This window comes from Somniosus microcephalus, chromosome 16, assembly GCF_052327205.1.
Source record: "Somniosus microcephalus isolate GS21.2 chromosome 16, FLI_Smic_1.0, whole genome shotgun sequence".
NCBI lineage: Eukaryota > Metazoa > Chordata > Chondrichthyes > Squaliformes > Somniosidae > Somniosus > Somniosus microcephalus.
Window position 1 is genome coordinate 77,678,836 of NC_141002.1, and position 14,573 is coordinate 77,693,408.

At 54.0% G+C, this 14,573-nt stretch overlaps 1 protein-coding gene across 5 annotated transcripts in view; it reads right to left on the reverse strand.

The window, feature by feature from the left end:
* The window catches only part of LOC147106311 (CD82 antigen-like), a 156,379-nt gene that overhangs the window by 117,770 nt on the left and 24,036 nt on the right, over positions 1-14,573 (reverse strand). For all 5 annotated transcript variants that reach the window (XM_086009302.1, XM_086009300.1, XM_086009299.1 and 2 more), the window contains exons 3-4: positions 13,279-13,351; positions 1,416-1,549 (exon numbers count right to left, since the gene is read on the reverse strand). In XM_086009302.1, the coding sequence (XP_085865428.1) occupies positions 1,416-1,549; positions 13,279-13,351 (207 nt within the window). The remainder of the gene's footprint in view (positions 1-1,415; positions 1,550-13,278; positions 13,352-14,573) is intronic.

Genomic DNA, 14,573 nt, shown 5'->3' on the forward strand with positions numbered 1-14,573 from the left:
AAATGAATGTTATGTACTGTTTATCTAAAAGGGGAGGAATTGTTGTGTATGTACCTTTAAGGGAATAACTGGTCATAGACTGCAGTACCGGCAGTGACCACCCCTGTATAAAAGGCCCTAGCAGGCTTCTGTAGTTTCAGTTTCAAGCTGCCTCTTGTTCAAGTAAAGTACCTGTTAAACTGTTCTCCCGAAGTCCGTGTATTATTGAGGCGTGGACTTTACAATGCTGATAGATTTAGATGAGGAAAGACGGGAGGAGGCTCAAGTGGAGCATAAATACCTGCATGGACTGGTTAGGCCGAATGGCCTGTTTCTGTGCTGTATATCCTATGTAAAACGGGCTGCTGATCTGCTATTTCCCATTCTGCACTTTTGCACAAAGTCAAAACTACCCCAAGAGAAAGCACCCCCTCACTTCCGACCTCCAAAACTCTCCCAAACCTCCCCCGCCCCGCGACTTACCTGACTCCTGGCCTGGCGGTCTCCAAGCTGCCCGACCTTCGTAGGCCCAAAGCTAGCGAGCTGGTCTGAATGGCCATTTCGGGCAGGCTGCTGGCTGTTAAAATGGACTGGGCCTCACACTGCAGCTCCCAGGTGGTTGGCCCGCCGGCTTTCCGCCCGGGAGTTAAAATACCCCCTAAAATTTGGTAATTTGGTAAGTTAGCATCAGAAAGAATGAAAGTGAAAGCTACCAATTGCTTTTCTAATGTCCTTCAGTGAAGGGAACCAGCCAACCCTGCCCAGTCTGCCCTTTATGTGACTCCAGTCCCACACTAATAATTGATTCTTAATGCCCACTGAAGTGGCCAAGCAAGTACTCAGTTGTGAAAACAATTACTGGTCAAGAAGGCGGCCCGTGGGCAATAAATGTGGCATTCCTGAGAACAAAAAAAAATTAAGACAATGCTGAGGCGATCATAAATGGCACGGCATGAATATAGTGGAGATTTTACCACAGTAGTAATTGATTTGGTACAAGAGACCAAGGATGTGGACCTATCAAATTATTAATTATTGCTATTATTTATTCTTAATATATACTTTAGTTAAATAAAATAATGCATACCAATATAAATCTGCATCATGCAGAGTTTAAACCAACAATAACCAAGATGGGAAGAATTTTAATTTAGCTCATATGGACACAATGAAAATAAAAAATGGAATTGTCATTCTGGAGGGAGTAAACCAAAGATATAATAAGAAATCATATCATTGTTACTTATTATCCAAGAGTGATCCAATATTTCTTCAATAATAATTTATAAGAACAATAATGGAAAACAGGCTTTGCATCTCCTATTGCCAGACATAATAATGCAATATTTACAGAAGCATGCTGTTATAAAATAGAGGCTAAATAGAACATCATTTTTTCATTGATGCCAGGAAGTTTTAAAGTGTGCTAAACTTACCAGAATAAGCAAGCTTTTAACTTCTTTTATACTTCCTATACATCCCACCAAGCACACTGTGGTAACAGAGATACCAATCACAAGGAAACAGTAGGCAGCAATGTTTAAGACATTATCTTGTTCATCTGCAGGGGCTGAATAGTTGAGAAAGCAATTAGTACAGAAACTCGGAAAATGCTCTTTCATGTTTGTCCAACATGTGTCAAATGTTGCAATGAAAATAAAGCTTATTATTGTGCATTCATTTGTTAAAATAAAGCTTCAAGTACAACAGTAATCACACATTATCATCCATAAATTTCAAATGACCGACTCTTTCCAAACTGCAGCTTTTCAGCTTCACATTCATATCAGAATAGCAAAACTGATGTGTAGAACAATTTTACACATACTTCCAATCTGGTCATACCAACTAATTGATGTGTGGAGTTTGCACATTCTCCCCGTGTTTGCGTGGGTTTCCTCCGGGTGCTCTGGTTTCCTCCCACAGTCCAAAGATGTGCGGGTTAGGTTGATTGGCCATGATAAAAATTGGCCCTTAGTGTTAGGGGGGATTAAATACGTGGGGTTACGGGGTTACGGGGATAGGGCTTGGGTGGGATGGCTGTCGGTGTAGGGACCGGGTGCTAGGGTTTGGATGATCAGCCATGATCTCGTTGAATGGCGGAGCAGGCTCGAAGGGCCGAGTGGCCTACTCCTGCTCCTATCTTCTATGTCTATGTTTCTATGACACCAACAGAAGGGACTATTTTGATAAAAAATTATTACCCGGTTACATAACACAGATATATTTGCACTATACTTATTATTTACTTACCTTGGTTACATTTAATATTTGCTGTTTATTAGTAAAATGCAGAGCACATTTTGTTGTGACGTAAATGTTATATAATTTGATGTGTTGTTAGAATGGTATACTATGGCACAATGTAGAACTAGTTCTCTACTATTCTAGACATCAGGGGTCTGTATCAGGAGTAGATATAAAGGGCAGGATTTTCATTGTGCCGTGGAGTCGGGATTGGAGGCGTGGGGGGGGGGTCACGACCCCATCCCGCACCCAAACCCGCCTCCATGCCAGTTTCAAAGGAGGTGGGTACCCGCCCCGCACTGGGACCCGCCTACCCGAGGCAGGAAGGGATTAGTGCCAATTAACTGCCTGTTAACAGGCAGTTAACAGGCAGTTTTTAGCCGAATCCCTATTTTGAAGGTTGAAGTGTGGGATTCCCGACGGCTCCAAACCACGCCAAGTTAGAGGAATCGGGCCGTCGGGTTGAAGGACTTGGAGGGGTCATGATGTCGGTGTTCAGGTGAGTGATGTGTGCATGAGTGCAAAGGTAAGTGTGTTTGGTGTGTCTAAAGTGATTAAAGAAGTTTTACATACCTTTTCTTAACTTTACAACCTTTCTTCCGTTAGGTCCCAGGAGCCCCTCATCTCACCAGCACAGAAAGCAGAATGGCTGTGAACTGTCAAAAATGACAGCCTTCAGCTTTCTGTGCAGGAGAGATTTCTAACTGAGTCTGTCGAGAAGGACTCAGGTTAGAAGTAAGACTGTCAGTGTTTGACAGCTTCAAACAGCTGTGAAACGCTGAGATTTCACCTGTCAAAACCTCTTGACAGATGACATTTCAGTCTGTGACATCACCTGTTGCCGGGTGGCCCTTAATTGGCCTGCTGAGCCCGTTGGGCGGGCTCAACAAGGTCAATCAAGTTAAAATCGCGTGGATTGGCCGCATCTTGATGGAGGCGGGACTACAGCCTCGAAAGTTGTAGTCCCGCCTCCTACCCAACTCCTGAGTTAAATTCCTGCCCAAAGTCTGCAATATGATTATCTCATATGTGGTTTTACATTTGTTGTTTGGAGCTGCTCCAACGTGAGTATATTTGCATGAGTTACTTGTGAGTTGAGGAATGAACAATTAACAGATTTCAATGGTATGAGTGGAACTACAATAGAATAAACTTCCACAGAAGTAAATGAGGAAAAGTGTAGACTTGTTAAAATGTTAAACCAAATCAGTATACAACTAAGCAGAATAATCTATTTTCTAACCTAAATATGCATGTTTTCTTCTCATTGCATGAATTTAAATTGTCAGTCTTTTTTATGTCACATGTGTAGAATGAAAATTGGGCTGGGCTTCTCTTCCCACCGGCAGTGTTCCGGCAGGGCAGGAAGTCTGCCTCTTCCTCCAACACGTCCGGAAGAGCAACCCAGTTTTCTGGATCAATTGGCCACACTGCCTGAATTTTCCCTCATTCTTCACCTTGATCTCACCCAATTTCAGGTGGGCAATGACGTCATTATACACCCATGACAAGCGTTAGTGAACATGAATTTGTTTATTTTATTGTTGACAATATGCACTTTGGAATGGTGAGATCCAGGAAAAAATCTCTTTAGGTGCATGGTATTTCACCACACCCCATTGGTAATTATATACAAACACTAGCTGGAGTGCCCGGCGGTGCCGAGGCTTTTTCGAGGGCATGCTGTTGTTGGAAGAGAGAGAGAGAGCGACTGGGGGGAAGAAAGAGAGCGACTGGGGGGAAGAAAGAGAGCGACTGGGGGGAAGAGAGAGAGAGCGACTGGGGGAAGAGAGAGAGCGACTGGGGGGAAGAGAGAGCGTGACTGGGGGGAAGGGGGGGAAGGGGGGAAAGGGGAGCGGAGGGGGGGAAGGGGAGGGGAGGGGGAAGGGGAGGGGAGGGGGAAGGGGGGCAAGGGGAGGGGAGGGGGAAGGGGAGGGGGGAAGGGGAGGGGGGAGGGGGAAGAAGGGGGAGGGGGGAGGGGAGGGGAGGGGGAGGGGAGGGGGAGGAAGGGAGGAGCAAGGGTAAGGGGGAGGGGGGAAGGGAAGGGGAGGGGGAGGGGGAGAGGGAGGGGGGAGAGGGAGGGGAGGGGGAGGGGAGGAAGGGGGGAGGAGGGGAGGGGGGAGGGGGAGAAGGGAAGGGGAGGGAAGGGGGGAGGGGGAGAGGGGGAGAGGGAGGGGGGAGGGGAGGGAGGGCGAGAGGGGGGAGAGGGAGGGGAGGGGAGGGGGAGAGGGGGGAGAGGAGGGGAGGGGGAGAGGAGGGGAGGGGTGGGGGAGGTGGGGGAAGGAGGGGGGAGCCAGCAGACCCTCTCCCCTCTGCCGGCGATGGCTCCGCTGAGCTCTGTGCCGCCCCACGCACTGACATGCCGAGCCCCGCCCTCCCGAGGCCGGGCCTGAGGCGGCTTGAGACGGCCGATTGCGGCTGGCCGGGCCCGGATACCTTGGTAACCCTCCTCCCCTCTCTGCCTCCCGATCTCCGGGACCAGGCCTGGGCCTGAGCGGCTTGAGACGTCCGATTGCGGCTGGCGAGCCCGGTTGCCGGGGTAACCCTCTCCGCTCCCCCTCCCTTCCCGAGCCCCTCCCCCCCCGAATGAAGTGGAGGAGCTTGCAGTGAGCCCAGCCAGCCTTTACCAAGATGGCTGGCCACTGGTTCGGAATCGGGCCCAGTGGGAGGGTGAGGGGTGGGAGGAGCTTGCCACAAAACAATTGCCTAGGGTCCAGCATGGCTGGCAACAGACGCCCAGGCTTCGAGGCCTACCTGCAAAAACGGGGAAAGGTAGGAAAATTAATGAGATTAGATAAAAGATTTAGAAAGTAATTAACTTTTTTTAAAAACAATAGTATTTTAAAAGCAACTTTTTTTTTAAAGACGCAGAAAGCGGGAAAAATAAATGAAAAGTTTGGAATCAAGATGGCGGCGACTCACCTCGGTTCAGAACGATAAGGCCCGCCCACACATGCACCGATTGGTCAATCGTCCTGTCACCGAAGTGTAGGATTGGTCAATCGTCCTGTCACTCGACTCTAGGAGGGCCCGCCCGCACGCGCGACGAACCCGCCCCCGCCACGCAACGATTGGTCGACCGTCGGGTCACTCGACCGTATGATTGGTCGATCTTAAAGGCACTCTATGCTAATGAGCGGATAATGAGATGCTAATGAGCGGAATTTTGAACGTTTTTTGGATACTGCGGGCGCAATTTTTGTCTCGCCGAAACGTAAATACGCTTATGACTGTTCCGGAATCGTAAGCTTTCTTTTGATGTAACGCACGTGTAGGTACGCTCTATAACTTTAGCGTGTATAGCCGGACAGACCCACCGAAGGACAGACTGACAGACAGACAGATAGACAGACAGACAGACGTATCCTTTTATATATATAGACTAGCTAAAGTGCCCGGCGGTGCCGAGGGTCTTTTGAGGGCATGTTGTTGTTGGAAGAGAGAGAGTGAGCGACTGGGGGGAAGAGAGAGAGCGACTGGGGGGAAGAGAGAGAGCGACTGGGGGGAAGAGAGAGAGAGACTGGGGGGAAGAGAGAGAGCGACTGGGAGGAAGAGAGAGAGCGACTGGGGGAAAGAGAGAGAGCGACTGGGGGGAAGAGAGAGAGTGACTGGGGGGAAGAGAGAGAGCGACTGGGGGAAGAGAGAGAGCGCAACTGGGGGGGAACGGGGGGAAAGGGGGGGAAAGGGGAAGGGGAGAAGGGGGAAAGGGGAGGGGAGGGAGGGGAGGGGAGGGGGAGGGGGGAGGGGAGGAAGGGGGAGGAGGAAGGGGAGGGGAGGGGGAGGGGGAGGGGAAAGGGAAGGGGAGGGGGAGAGGGGGGTGGGGGGGAAGGGGTAGAGAGGGGGGAGGGGAGGGGGAGAGGGGGGGAGAGGGAGGGGGGAGGGGAAGAGGGGGAGGGGAGGGGAGGGGAGGGGAAGAGGGGGAGGGGAGCGGAGAGAGGGGGAGAGGAGGGGATGGGTGGGGGAATGAGGGGGGGGAGAAAGGGAGGGGGGAGCCAGCAGACCCTCTCCCCTCTGCCGGCGATGACTCCGCTGAGCTCCATGCCGCCCCACGCACTGACATGCCGAGCGCAGCGCCCTGGCCAGCCCGAGCCCCGCCCTCCCGAGGCCGGGCCTGAGGCGGCTTGAGATGGCCGATTGCGGCTGGCCGGGCCCGGTTGCCTTGGTAACCCTCCTCCCCTCTCCGCCTCCCGATCTCCGGGACCGGGCCTGGGCCTGAGCGGCTTGAGACGGCCGATTGCGGGTGGCGAGCCCGGTTGCCGGGGTAACCCTCTCCGCTCCCCCTCCCCTCCCGAGCCCCGCCCCCCCCCCGAATGAAGCGCAAGGAGCTTGCAGTGAGCCCAGCCAGCCTTTACCAAGATGGCTGGCCGCTGGTTCGGAATCGGGCCCAGCTGTGGGGTGGGGGGTGAGGGGTGGGAGGAGCTTGCCACAAAACAATTGCCTAGGGTCCAGCATGGCTGGCAACAGACGCCCAGGCTTCGAGGCCTACCTGCAAAAACAGGGAAAGGTAGGAAAATTAATGAGATTAGAGAAAAGATTTAAAAAGTAATTAACTTTTTTAAAAAACAATATGGGCTAAAAATTCGGTATCGCCGCGCCAGGTCTTTAGTGCCCGAAATTTTGCGCTCGCCCGGATTCCCGTAGCGCCGGCCTGAAATTCAGTTGCGCCACCCCAAGACAGAGGCGGGCGCTATTGCAGGGTTTGGCCGCCTCGTTTGGGGCGATGAAAGTCAGTTTCAGGCGTCCAGCTGCCGCTGCGGCACCCGATGCGGTGCGGCAGGCTGGGGTACTGCAGGCCTCCTCCTTCTCTTAAGGAGGAGCTGCCTGCAGCCGTGAGATCGCCGCTGGATTCCCCCGGCAAATGAGCCCGGCACCACGGAGAAGTGCCGGGCTCGCGGGAGTCAGACACCAATGCCGCGGGGGGGTGCTGCAGGAGTCCAGGGAGGGAGGTGCGGCCAGGCAGCCGCCGGGAAAGTGGCCGGCTGCCCCTCCACCTTTATGCGCCGGCCTCTCGGAGCTGCAAGGCACCGTTTTTCAAACGGTGTTTGCGGCCGCTACGGGCGAGGCGGCCGCAACTGAATTTGGCCATCGGCACGGAATAGCATTGGAACCGGGGCGCTGCGCACACCGATGACATCATCGGTGCCGGCGCAGCACTACCGGCTAACGCTGATGTTAGGGACCAACTGAATTTCGGGCGCTAAAAAACTTCCGGCACAAACCACTCTATAGCCAATAAGTGGGCGCAAACGCGACTGAATTTCTAGGCCTATGTGTTTTAAAAGCAACTATTTTTTTAAAGACGCAGAAAGCGGGAAAAAGAAATGAAAAGTTTGCAATCAAGATGGCGGCGACTCACCTCGGTTCAGAACGATAAGGCCCGCCCACACACGCCCCGATTGGTCAATCGTCCTGTTACCGAAGCATAGGATTGGTCAATCGTCCTGTCACTCGACTCTAGGAGGGCCCGCACGTGCGACGAACCAGCCCCGCCACGCAGCGATTGTTCGACCGTCGGGTCGCTCGACCGTACGATTGGTCAACCTTAATGTCACTCTATGCTAATGAGCGGATAATGAGATGCTAATGAGCGGAATTTTGAACGTTTTTTGGATACCGCGAGCGCAATTTTTGTCTCGCCGAAACCTAAATACGCTTATGACCGTTCCGGAATCGTAAGCTTTCATTTGATGTAACGCACGTGTAGGTACGCTCTATAACTTTAGTGTATAGCCGCACAGACACACCGAAGGACAGACAGACAGACAGACAGATCTATCCTTTTATGTATATAGAAGCTGAAGTGCCTGGCATTGCCGAGGGTCTTTTGAGGGCATGTTGTTGTTGGAAAAGAGAGAGAGAGCGACTGGGGGGAAGAGAGAGAGCGACTGGGGGGAAGCGAGAGAGCGACTGGGGGGAAGAGAGAGAGCGACTAGGGGGGGAAGAGAGAGAGCGACTGGGGGGAAGAGAGAGAGTGACTGGGGGGAAGAGAGAGAGCGACTGGGGGGAAGAGAGAGAGCGACGGGGGGAAGAGAGAGCGCGACTGGGGAGAGGGGGTAAAGGGGGGAAGGGGGGAAAGGGGGGAAGGGGGGAGAAAGGGGAGGGGGAAGGGGGGAAAGGGGAGGGGGGAAGGGGGGAAATGGGATGGGAGGGGGAAGGGGGGAAAGGGGAGGGGAGGGGGGGAAGGGGGAGGGGAGGGGGGGAAAGGGGAGGGGAGAAAAGGGAGGGGAGCGGGAGTGAAAGGGGAGGGGAGGGGGGAAAGGGGAGGGGAGGGGGGAAGGGGGTAAAGGGGAGGGGGGAAAGGGGAGGGGAAAGGGGAGGGGGGAAAGGGGAGGGGAGGAGGGGAAAGTGGAGGGGAGGGGAAGGGGGAAAGGGGAGGGGGGAAGGGGAGGGGAGGGGGGAGGGGGGAGGGGGAGGGGAGGGGGGAGGGGGTAGGAAGGGTGGGAGGGGAGAGGGAGGGTGGAGGGTAGGGGAGGGGAGGGGGAGAGGGGGGAAAGGGGAGGGGGGAAAGGGGAGGGGGAAAGGGGAGGGGAGGAAAGTGGAGGGGAGGGGAAGGGGGAAAGGGGAGGGGGAAGGGGAGGGGAGGGGGGAGGGGTTAGGAAGGGTGGGAGGGGGAGGAAGGGGAGGGGGAGGGAAGGGGGGAGGGGGGTCGAAGGGGGGAGTGGGAGGAAGGGGGGAGGAAGGGGAGGGGGAGGGGAGGGGGGAGGGGAGGGGGGGGAAGGGGAGGGAAGGGGAGGGGGGAGGGGGGAGGAGGGGAGGGGGAGGAAGGGGGGAGGGGAGGAAGGGGGGAGGAGGGGGAGGGGGTGAGGGGGAGGGGGGAAGGGAAGGGGAGGGGGGAGGGGAGGGGGGAGAGGGGGGAGGGGAGGGGAGGGGGAGAGAGGAGGGCAAGGGTGTGGGAGGTGGGGGAAGGAGGGGGGAGCCAGCAGACCCTCTCCCCTCTGCCGGCGATGGCTCCGCTGAGCTCCGTGCCGCCCCACGCACTGACATACCGAGCGCAGCGCCCCGGTCAGCCCGAGCCCCGCCCTCCCGAGGCCGGGCCTGAGGCGGCTTGAGACGGCCGATTGCGGCTGGCCGGGCCCGGATGCCTTGGTAACCCTCCTCCCCTCTCCGCCTCCCGATCTCCGGGACCAGGCCTGGGCCTGAGCGGCTTGAGATGGCCGATTGCGGCTGGCGAGCCCGGTTGCCGGGGTAACCCTCTCTGCTGCCCCTCCCCTCCTGAGCCCCGCCCCCCCTCGAATGAAGCGCGAGGAGCTTGCAGTGAGCCCAGCCAGCCTTTACCAAGATGGCTGGCCGCTGGTTCGGAATCGGGCCCAGTGGGGGGGTGGGGGGGTGAGGGGTGGGAGGAGCTTGCCACAAAACAATTGCCTAGGTCCAGCATGGCTGGCAACAGACGCCCAGGCTTCGAGGCCTACCTGCAAAAACGGGGAAAGGTAGGAAAATTAATGAGATTAGATAAAAGATTTAGAAAGTAATTCACTTTTTTAAAAAACAATATGGCCTAGAAATTCACTATGGCTCCGCCAGCTGGCTAGTGCCCAAAAGTTAGCGCTGGGCGCGGAGCCATTTGCGACCGTCAGATATTCACTTTTTGCGCCCCAAGTTGGAACCGGGCGCTGTTCCAGGGTGTGCCCGCCCCCGCTTAGGGCGCTGAAACTGAATTTCAGCGCTCTAGGTGCCGCTGCACCACCCGATGCGGTGCGGCAGGCTGCGGTACTGCAGGCCTCCTCCTTCTCTTAAGGTGGAGGTGCCTGCAACGGGGAGATCGCTGCTGGATTGTGCCGGCAAATGAGCCCGGCACCACGGAGAAGTGCCGGGCTCGCGGAAAGGGGGTGGTGGAGGAGGCCGGGGAAGGAGGTGCGGGCAGGCGGCCGCCGAAAAAGCGGCCGGCCGCACCTCCACCTTTATGCGCCCCACTAAGGCTGCAGTAAGGCCCTGGTCTCCGGATGTTAGTAGCGGCCGCCACGGAGGAGGCGGCGGCAACTGAATATGGGCATCGGGCCGGCATCGGGGCGGAAACGGGGCACTGCGCACACCGATGACGTCATCGGTGCCGGCGCAGCGCTACCGGCTACCGCCGCCATTACCGCCGAGCTCAATATCAGCGCAACCTCCTCTACTGGCGCAGAAGCCCTCTTTAGGCGGTAACTGGGCGCAAAGCTTGCAGCGCCTTACTGAATTTCTAGGCCCATGTGCTTTAACAGCAACTTTTTTTTTTAAAGACGCAGAAAGCGGGAAAAAGAAATGAAAAGTTTGGAATCAAGATGGTGGCGACTCACCTTGGTTCAGAACGATAAGGCCCGCCCACACACGCACCGATTGGTCAACCGTCAGGTCACTGAAGCGTAGGATTGGTCAATCGTCCCGTCACTCGACTCTAGGAGGGCCCGCCCGCACGCGCCAGGAACCCGCCCCCGCCACGCGGCGATTGGTCGACCGTCGGGTCACTCGACCGTACGATTGGTCGACCTCGACATCACTCTATGCTAATGAACGGATAATGAGATGCTAATGAGCGGAATTTTGAACGTTTTTTGGATACCACGGGCGCAATTTTTGTCTCGCCGAAACGTAAATATGCTTATGACCGTTCTGGAATCGTAAGCTTTCTTTTGATGTAACGCACATGTAGGTACGCTCTATAACTTTAAAGTGTATAGCCGGACAGACACACCGAAGGACAGACAGACAGATGTATCCTTTTATATATATAGAGACTAGCTGAAGTGCCCGGCGGTGCTGAGGCTTTTTCGAGGGCATGTTGTTGTTGGAAGAGAGAGAGAGAGAGCGACTGGGGGGAAGAGAGAGAGCGACTGGGGGGGAAGAGAGAGAGCGACTGGGGGGAAGAGAGGGAGGGGAGGGGTGGGGGGAAGAGAGGGAGGGGAGGGGGGAGGGAGGGGAGGGGGAGGGGAAGGGAGGGCGGGGAAGGGAGGGAGGGGGAGGGCGGGGAAGGGAGGGCGGGGGAGGGGAGGGGGGAAGGAAGGGAGGGAGGGGGGAAGGGAGGGCAGGGGAGGGGAAGGGAGGGCGGGGAGGAAGGGAGGGAGGGGGGAAGGGAGGGCAGGGGGGAGGGAGGGCAGGGGTGAAGGGCGGGGGGGATGGAGGGGAGGGAGGGGAGGGAGGGCGGCGGGCGCCCCCCCCGAGGGTCGCGGCCCCCGAGGGTCGCACCCCCCCCCCCGGAGGCGAAGACCGCCGATTGCGTGCGCAGCAGGAGCTGAGACGCGGCGTCTCTCTCGGCCGGCGGGCCCGGTTGCGAGGGCAACCGTGACGCTGACCAAGCCAGAGAGAGAGACGCCGCGTCTCAGCTGCTCCTGCTGCGCGCGCGCCCCCCCCCCGCCCCCGAGGGTCACGGCCCCCCCCCCCCCGAGGGTCACGGCCGCCCCCCCTCCCCCCGAGGTGAAGACCGCCGATTGCGCCCGTTGCCAGGGTAACGCTGGACGCTCAGCAAGCCCCGGCAGAGAGAGACGTCTCAGCTCCTGCTGTGCGCGCACCCTAGCGGCGTCGGCTGAGGCTCGGCCCTCCAGCCTTCGAGTGGGGCCGGGAGGTGCCTAGCTCGGGCGTGGGTGCGGAGGAGACGCTGAGGCTTCTAGGCCTACCTGGAAAAACGGGGAAAGGTAGGAAAATTAATGAGATTAGATAAGTTAATTACTTTCTAAATCATTTTTTTTTAAAACAATATGGGCTAGATTTTCAGTATAGACAGTTTTGGGGCGCTAACCTTAGCGCCCGCCCGAAGTTAGCGCCCGCCCCAAAGTAGCGCCCCGTTGCCAGAAATTCAGTGGCTTCGCCCTAAGAGGTTGGTGGAGCGCTAAAAGAGGCGTTCCACTACTATCTTTAGGCGCTAAGCCGGCGGTGCAGAGCGCAACGCCCGAGCTCGGGCGCAGCGCACGGCAGACACTCTGGTGCCACTGAGCTCTTAAAGGGGAAGGGTGCATGTGTTCTTTTCAAAAGCAGAGTGTGGGGGGGAAAGGAGGAGGAGGAGGAGGAGGAGGAGGAGGAGGAGGAGGAGGAGGAGGAGGAGGTGGTGGTGGTGGTGCCCGGAAACATAAATACACCGTTCAGAACAACACACTGGATCCTTCCACACAACACATGCAGACTGCCGTTTATAGTGCATGCGGAGTGCCCTTTAATTTGCGCTCCCCAGAGTCTGTTGCGTTCCATTTTACAAACGCTCTGGACGCCAGCCGCACAATGGGGCGGTCCGACTGAAGTTTGGATTCGGGGCGGCCAAAGGGCGTTGCACGAGGATGTGATGTCATTTTCTGCGCGCGCATCCGGGCGGCCGCTAAACTTTGCACCGGCGCTAACGGGCAACTTAATTTGGGGCGGGGCGCAAACTGCGCTGCGCCCGGGCGCTACACGCATAGCGCCCGAAAATCACTTCTCTTAAGGCGCTAACTGCTGGCGCAAGCAACTGAAAATCTAGCCCTATGTGTTTTAAAAGCAACGTTTTTTTTTAAGACGCAGAAAGCGGGAAAAAGAAAGGAAAAGTTTGGAATCAAGATGGCGGCGACTCACCTCGGTTCAGAACGATAAAGCCCGGCCACACGCGCACCGATTGGCCCGGTGGCACACGCCAGCAACCCGGCGTACGATTGGTCGAGCTCGAGGTCACTCTGTCGCTAATGAGCGGATAATGAGATGCTAATGAGCGGAATGTTGAAGGTTTTTGGGATACCGCGGGCGCAATTTTAGCCCGGCCGAAACGTAAATACGCTTAAAACCGTCTCGGAAGCGTAAGCTTTCTTTGGAGGTAACGCGCGCGTAGGTACGCCCTGTAACTTTCGAGTGCATACCCGCAACGCACACGCGATGACAAACAGATAGACAGATAGACAGAATGACAGAAGTACCGATTTATATATATAGATGACAATACACTGAGCTGTATTTGTAGTATGGGTAAATGTAATGCACCTAATCTCAGTGAATTGTTTTTGCAGTATGTAAGAAAATTGTTAGTGTCACACATGAAGCTGTTTAAAGTTTTCAATCTCTTATTCAGTATTATAATTTTCCCCAATATCTCCTTAATGTACAATAACAAAAAGTACTCACATAGCGTGCTAATAAAACTGTTCTCATCCCATAAGATCCAAATGCCACATCCTAAAATGATTGCTCCAATAATCTGAAAGAATGTACACGTTGGAACATGTTAAATCAAATACAGTAGGAGAAGCTTTGTGATTTATAATTTGGGGCTCTACATCGTGACGTGGCTGCACTTGTGAGTAAAATGGTCTGTTGTCTGGAAACATTACTTTCCACTTGAAAGAACATAAATACTTGGAGCCGCTTTGTAAAAAATATTTTCTACCTTCCTCTTTGATTTTCCATTAGTATTCTCCCTTCTCCTACTAGAGAAAAATGGCTGCAGTCATGGATGAATTGGGTTATCTACTAACTAAGTGGGTAAAAGAGCCATTTTCCTCTGGAGGAGGAAACATCTTTACTAAGTAGTCTAGCATTGCCTTTTGATACAGCTTGGCAACCAGTGCACAAAGAAAAATGATTTATTAGATTTAGAATTTACTAATGAATTGGAAATGGTCGGTAAATATGAAGTGAAGGATCATTTAAGCACAAGCAATCATAATTTTTATTTGACATGTTGTTGAGGATTACCAACAAGAATATTAGAATTCAAGTGCTGAACTTCAGAAGAGCACTTTTTTAACATAAGAGAGGAACTTTAAAAGATTTGTTTGGAGATTAGAGGCTGAAACTACAGAGAAATGGTTCATTTCAGAGACATTTAAGGGTCCAGATGAAATCCACGCCACTTCGAAACCATTAGATAATATCTCTAAATGTCAAAATGACTTAGTAGATAAATAAAAGCATAAAGCAAAAGCAGAAGGAACTTTGCACAATATAGACAATCGGGAAATGAAGGAAATTAAGTTAATTAAGGCAGCTAACAGAGAGCTACCGAGAAGAAGAGTGGAAGTTAGCAAAACAAAATGTGATGGTCGTAAAGGAGGCCAGAAAGAAAAGTTTTTGTTATGCTTATACCAGCTCAAAAGAGCAAAATTGGTAGACTGGTCACAGATGTGAATGTTAGCAAATTATTCAGTACCATTATCCAAATGAATGATGCCTGATCCTGCAAGCAAGTTGACTGGGACATTGGGAAATGTATAAAGTAGATTGATAATAGTGGAGGAAATGTAAAACATAAGCCACTGAAAGCAGATAAGCACCAAGATGCAATCTAGTCATACATCAAGAGATTATTGAGGAACCAATGAAAGAAGTGCAGGGAACTTGGCAAATATATTTAGGGGCTCACTGAGGCTTGGGGAGATACCCAAGGACTGGAAGGTGGCCAATATTCATGTAATATCAGT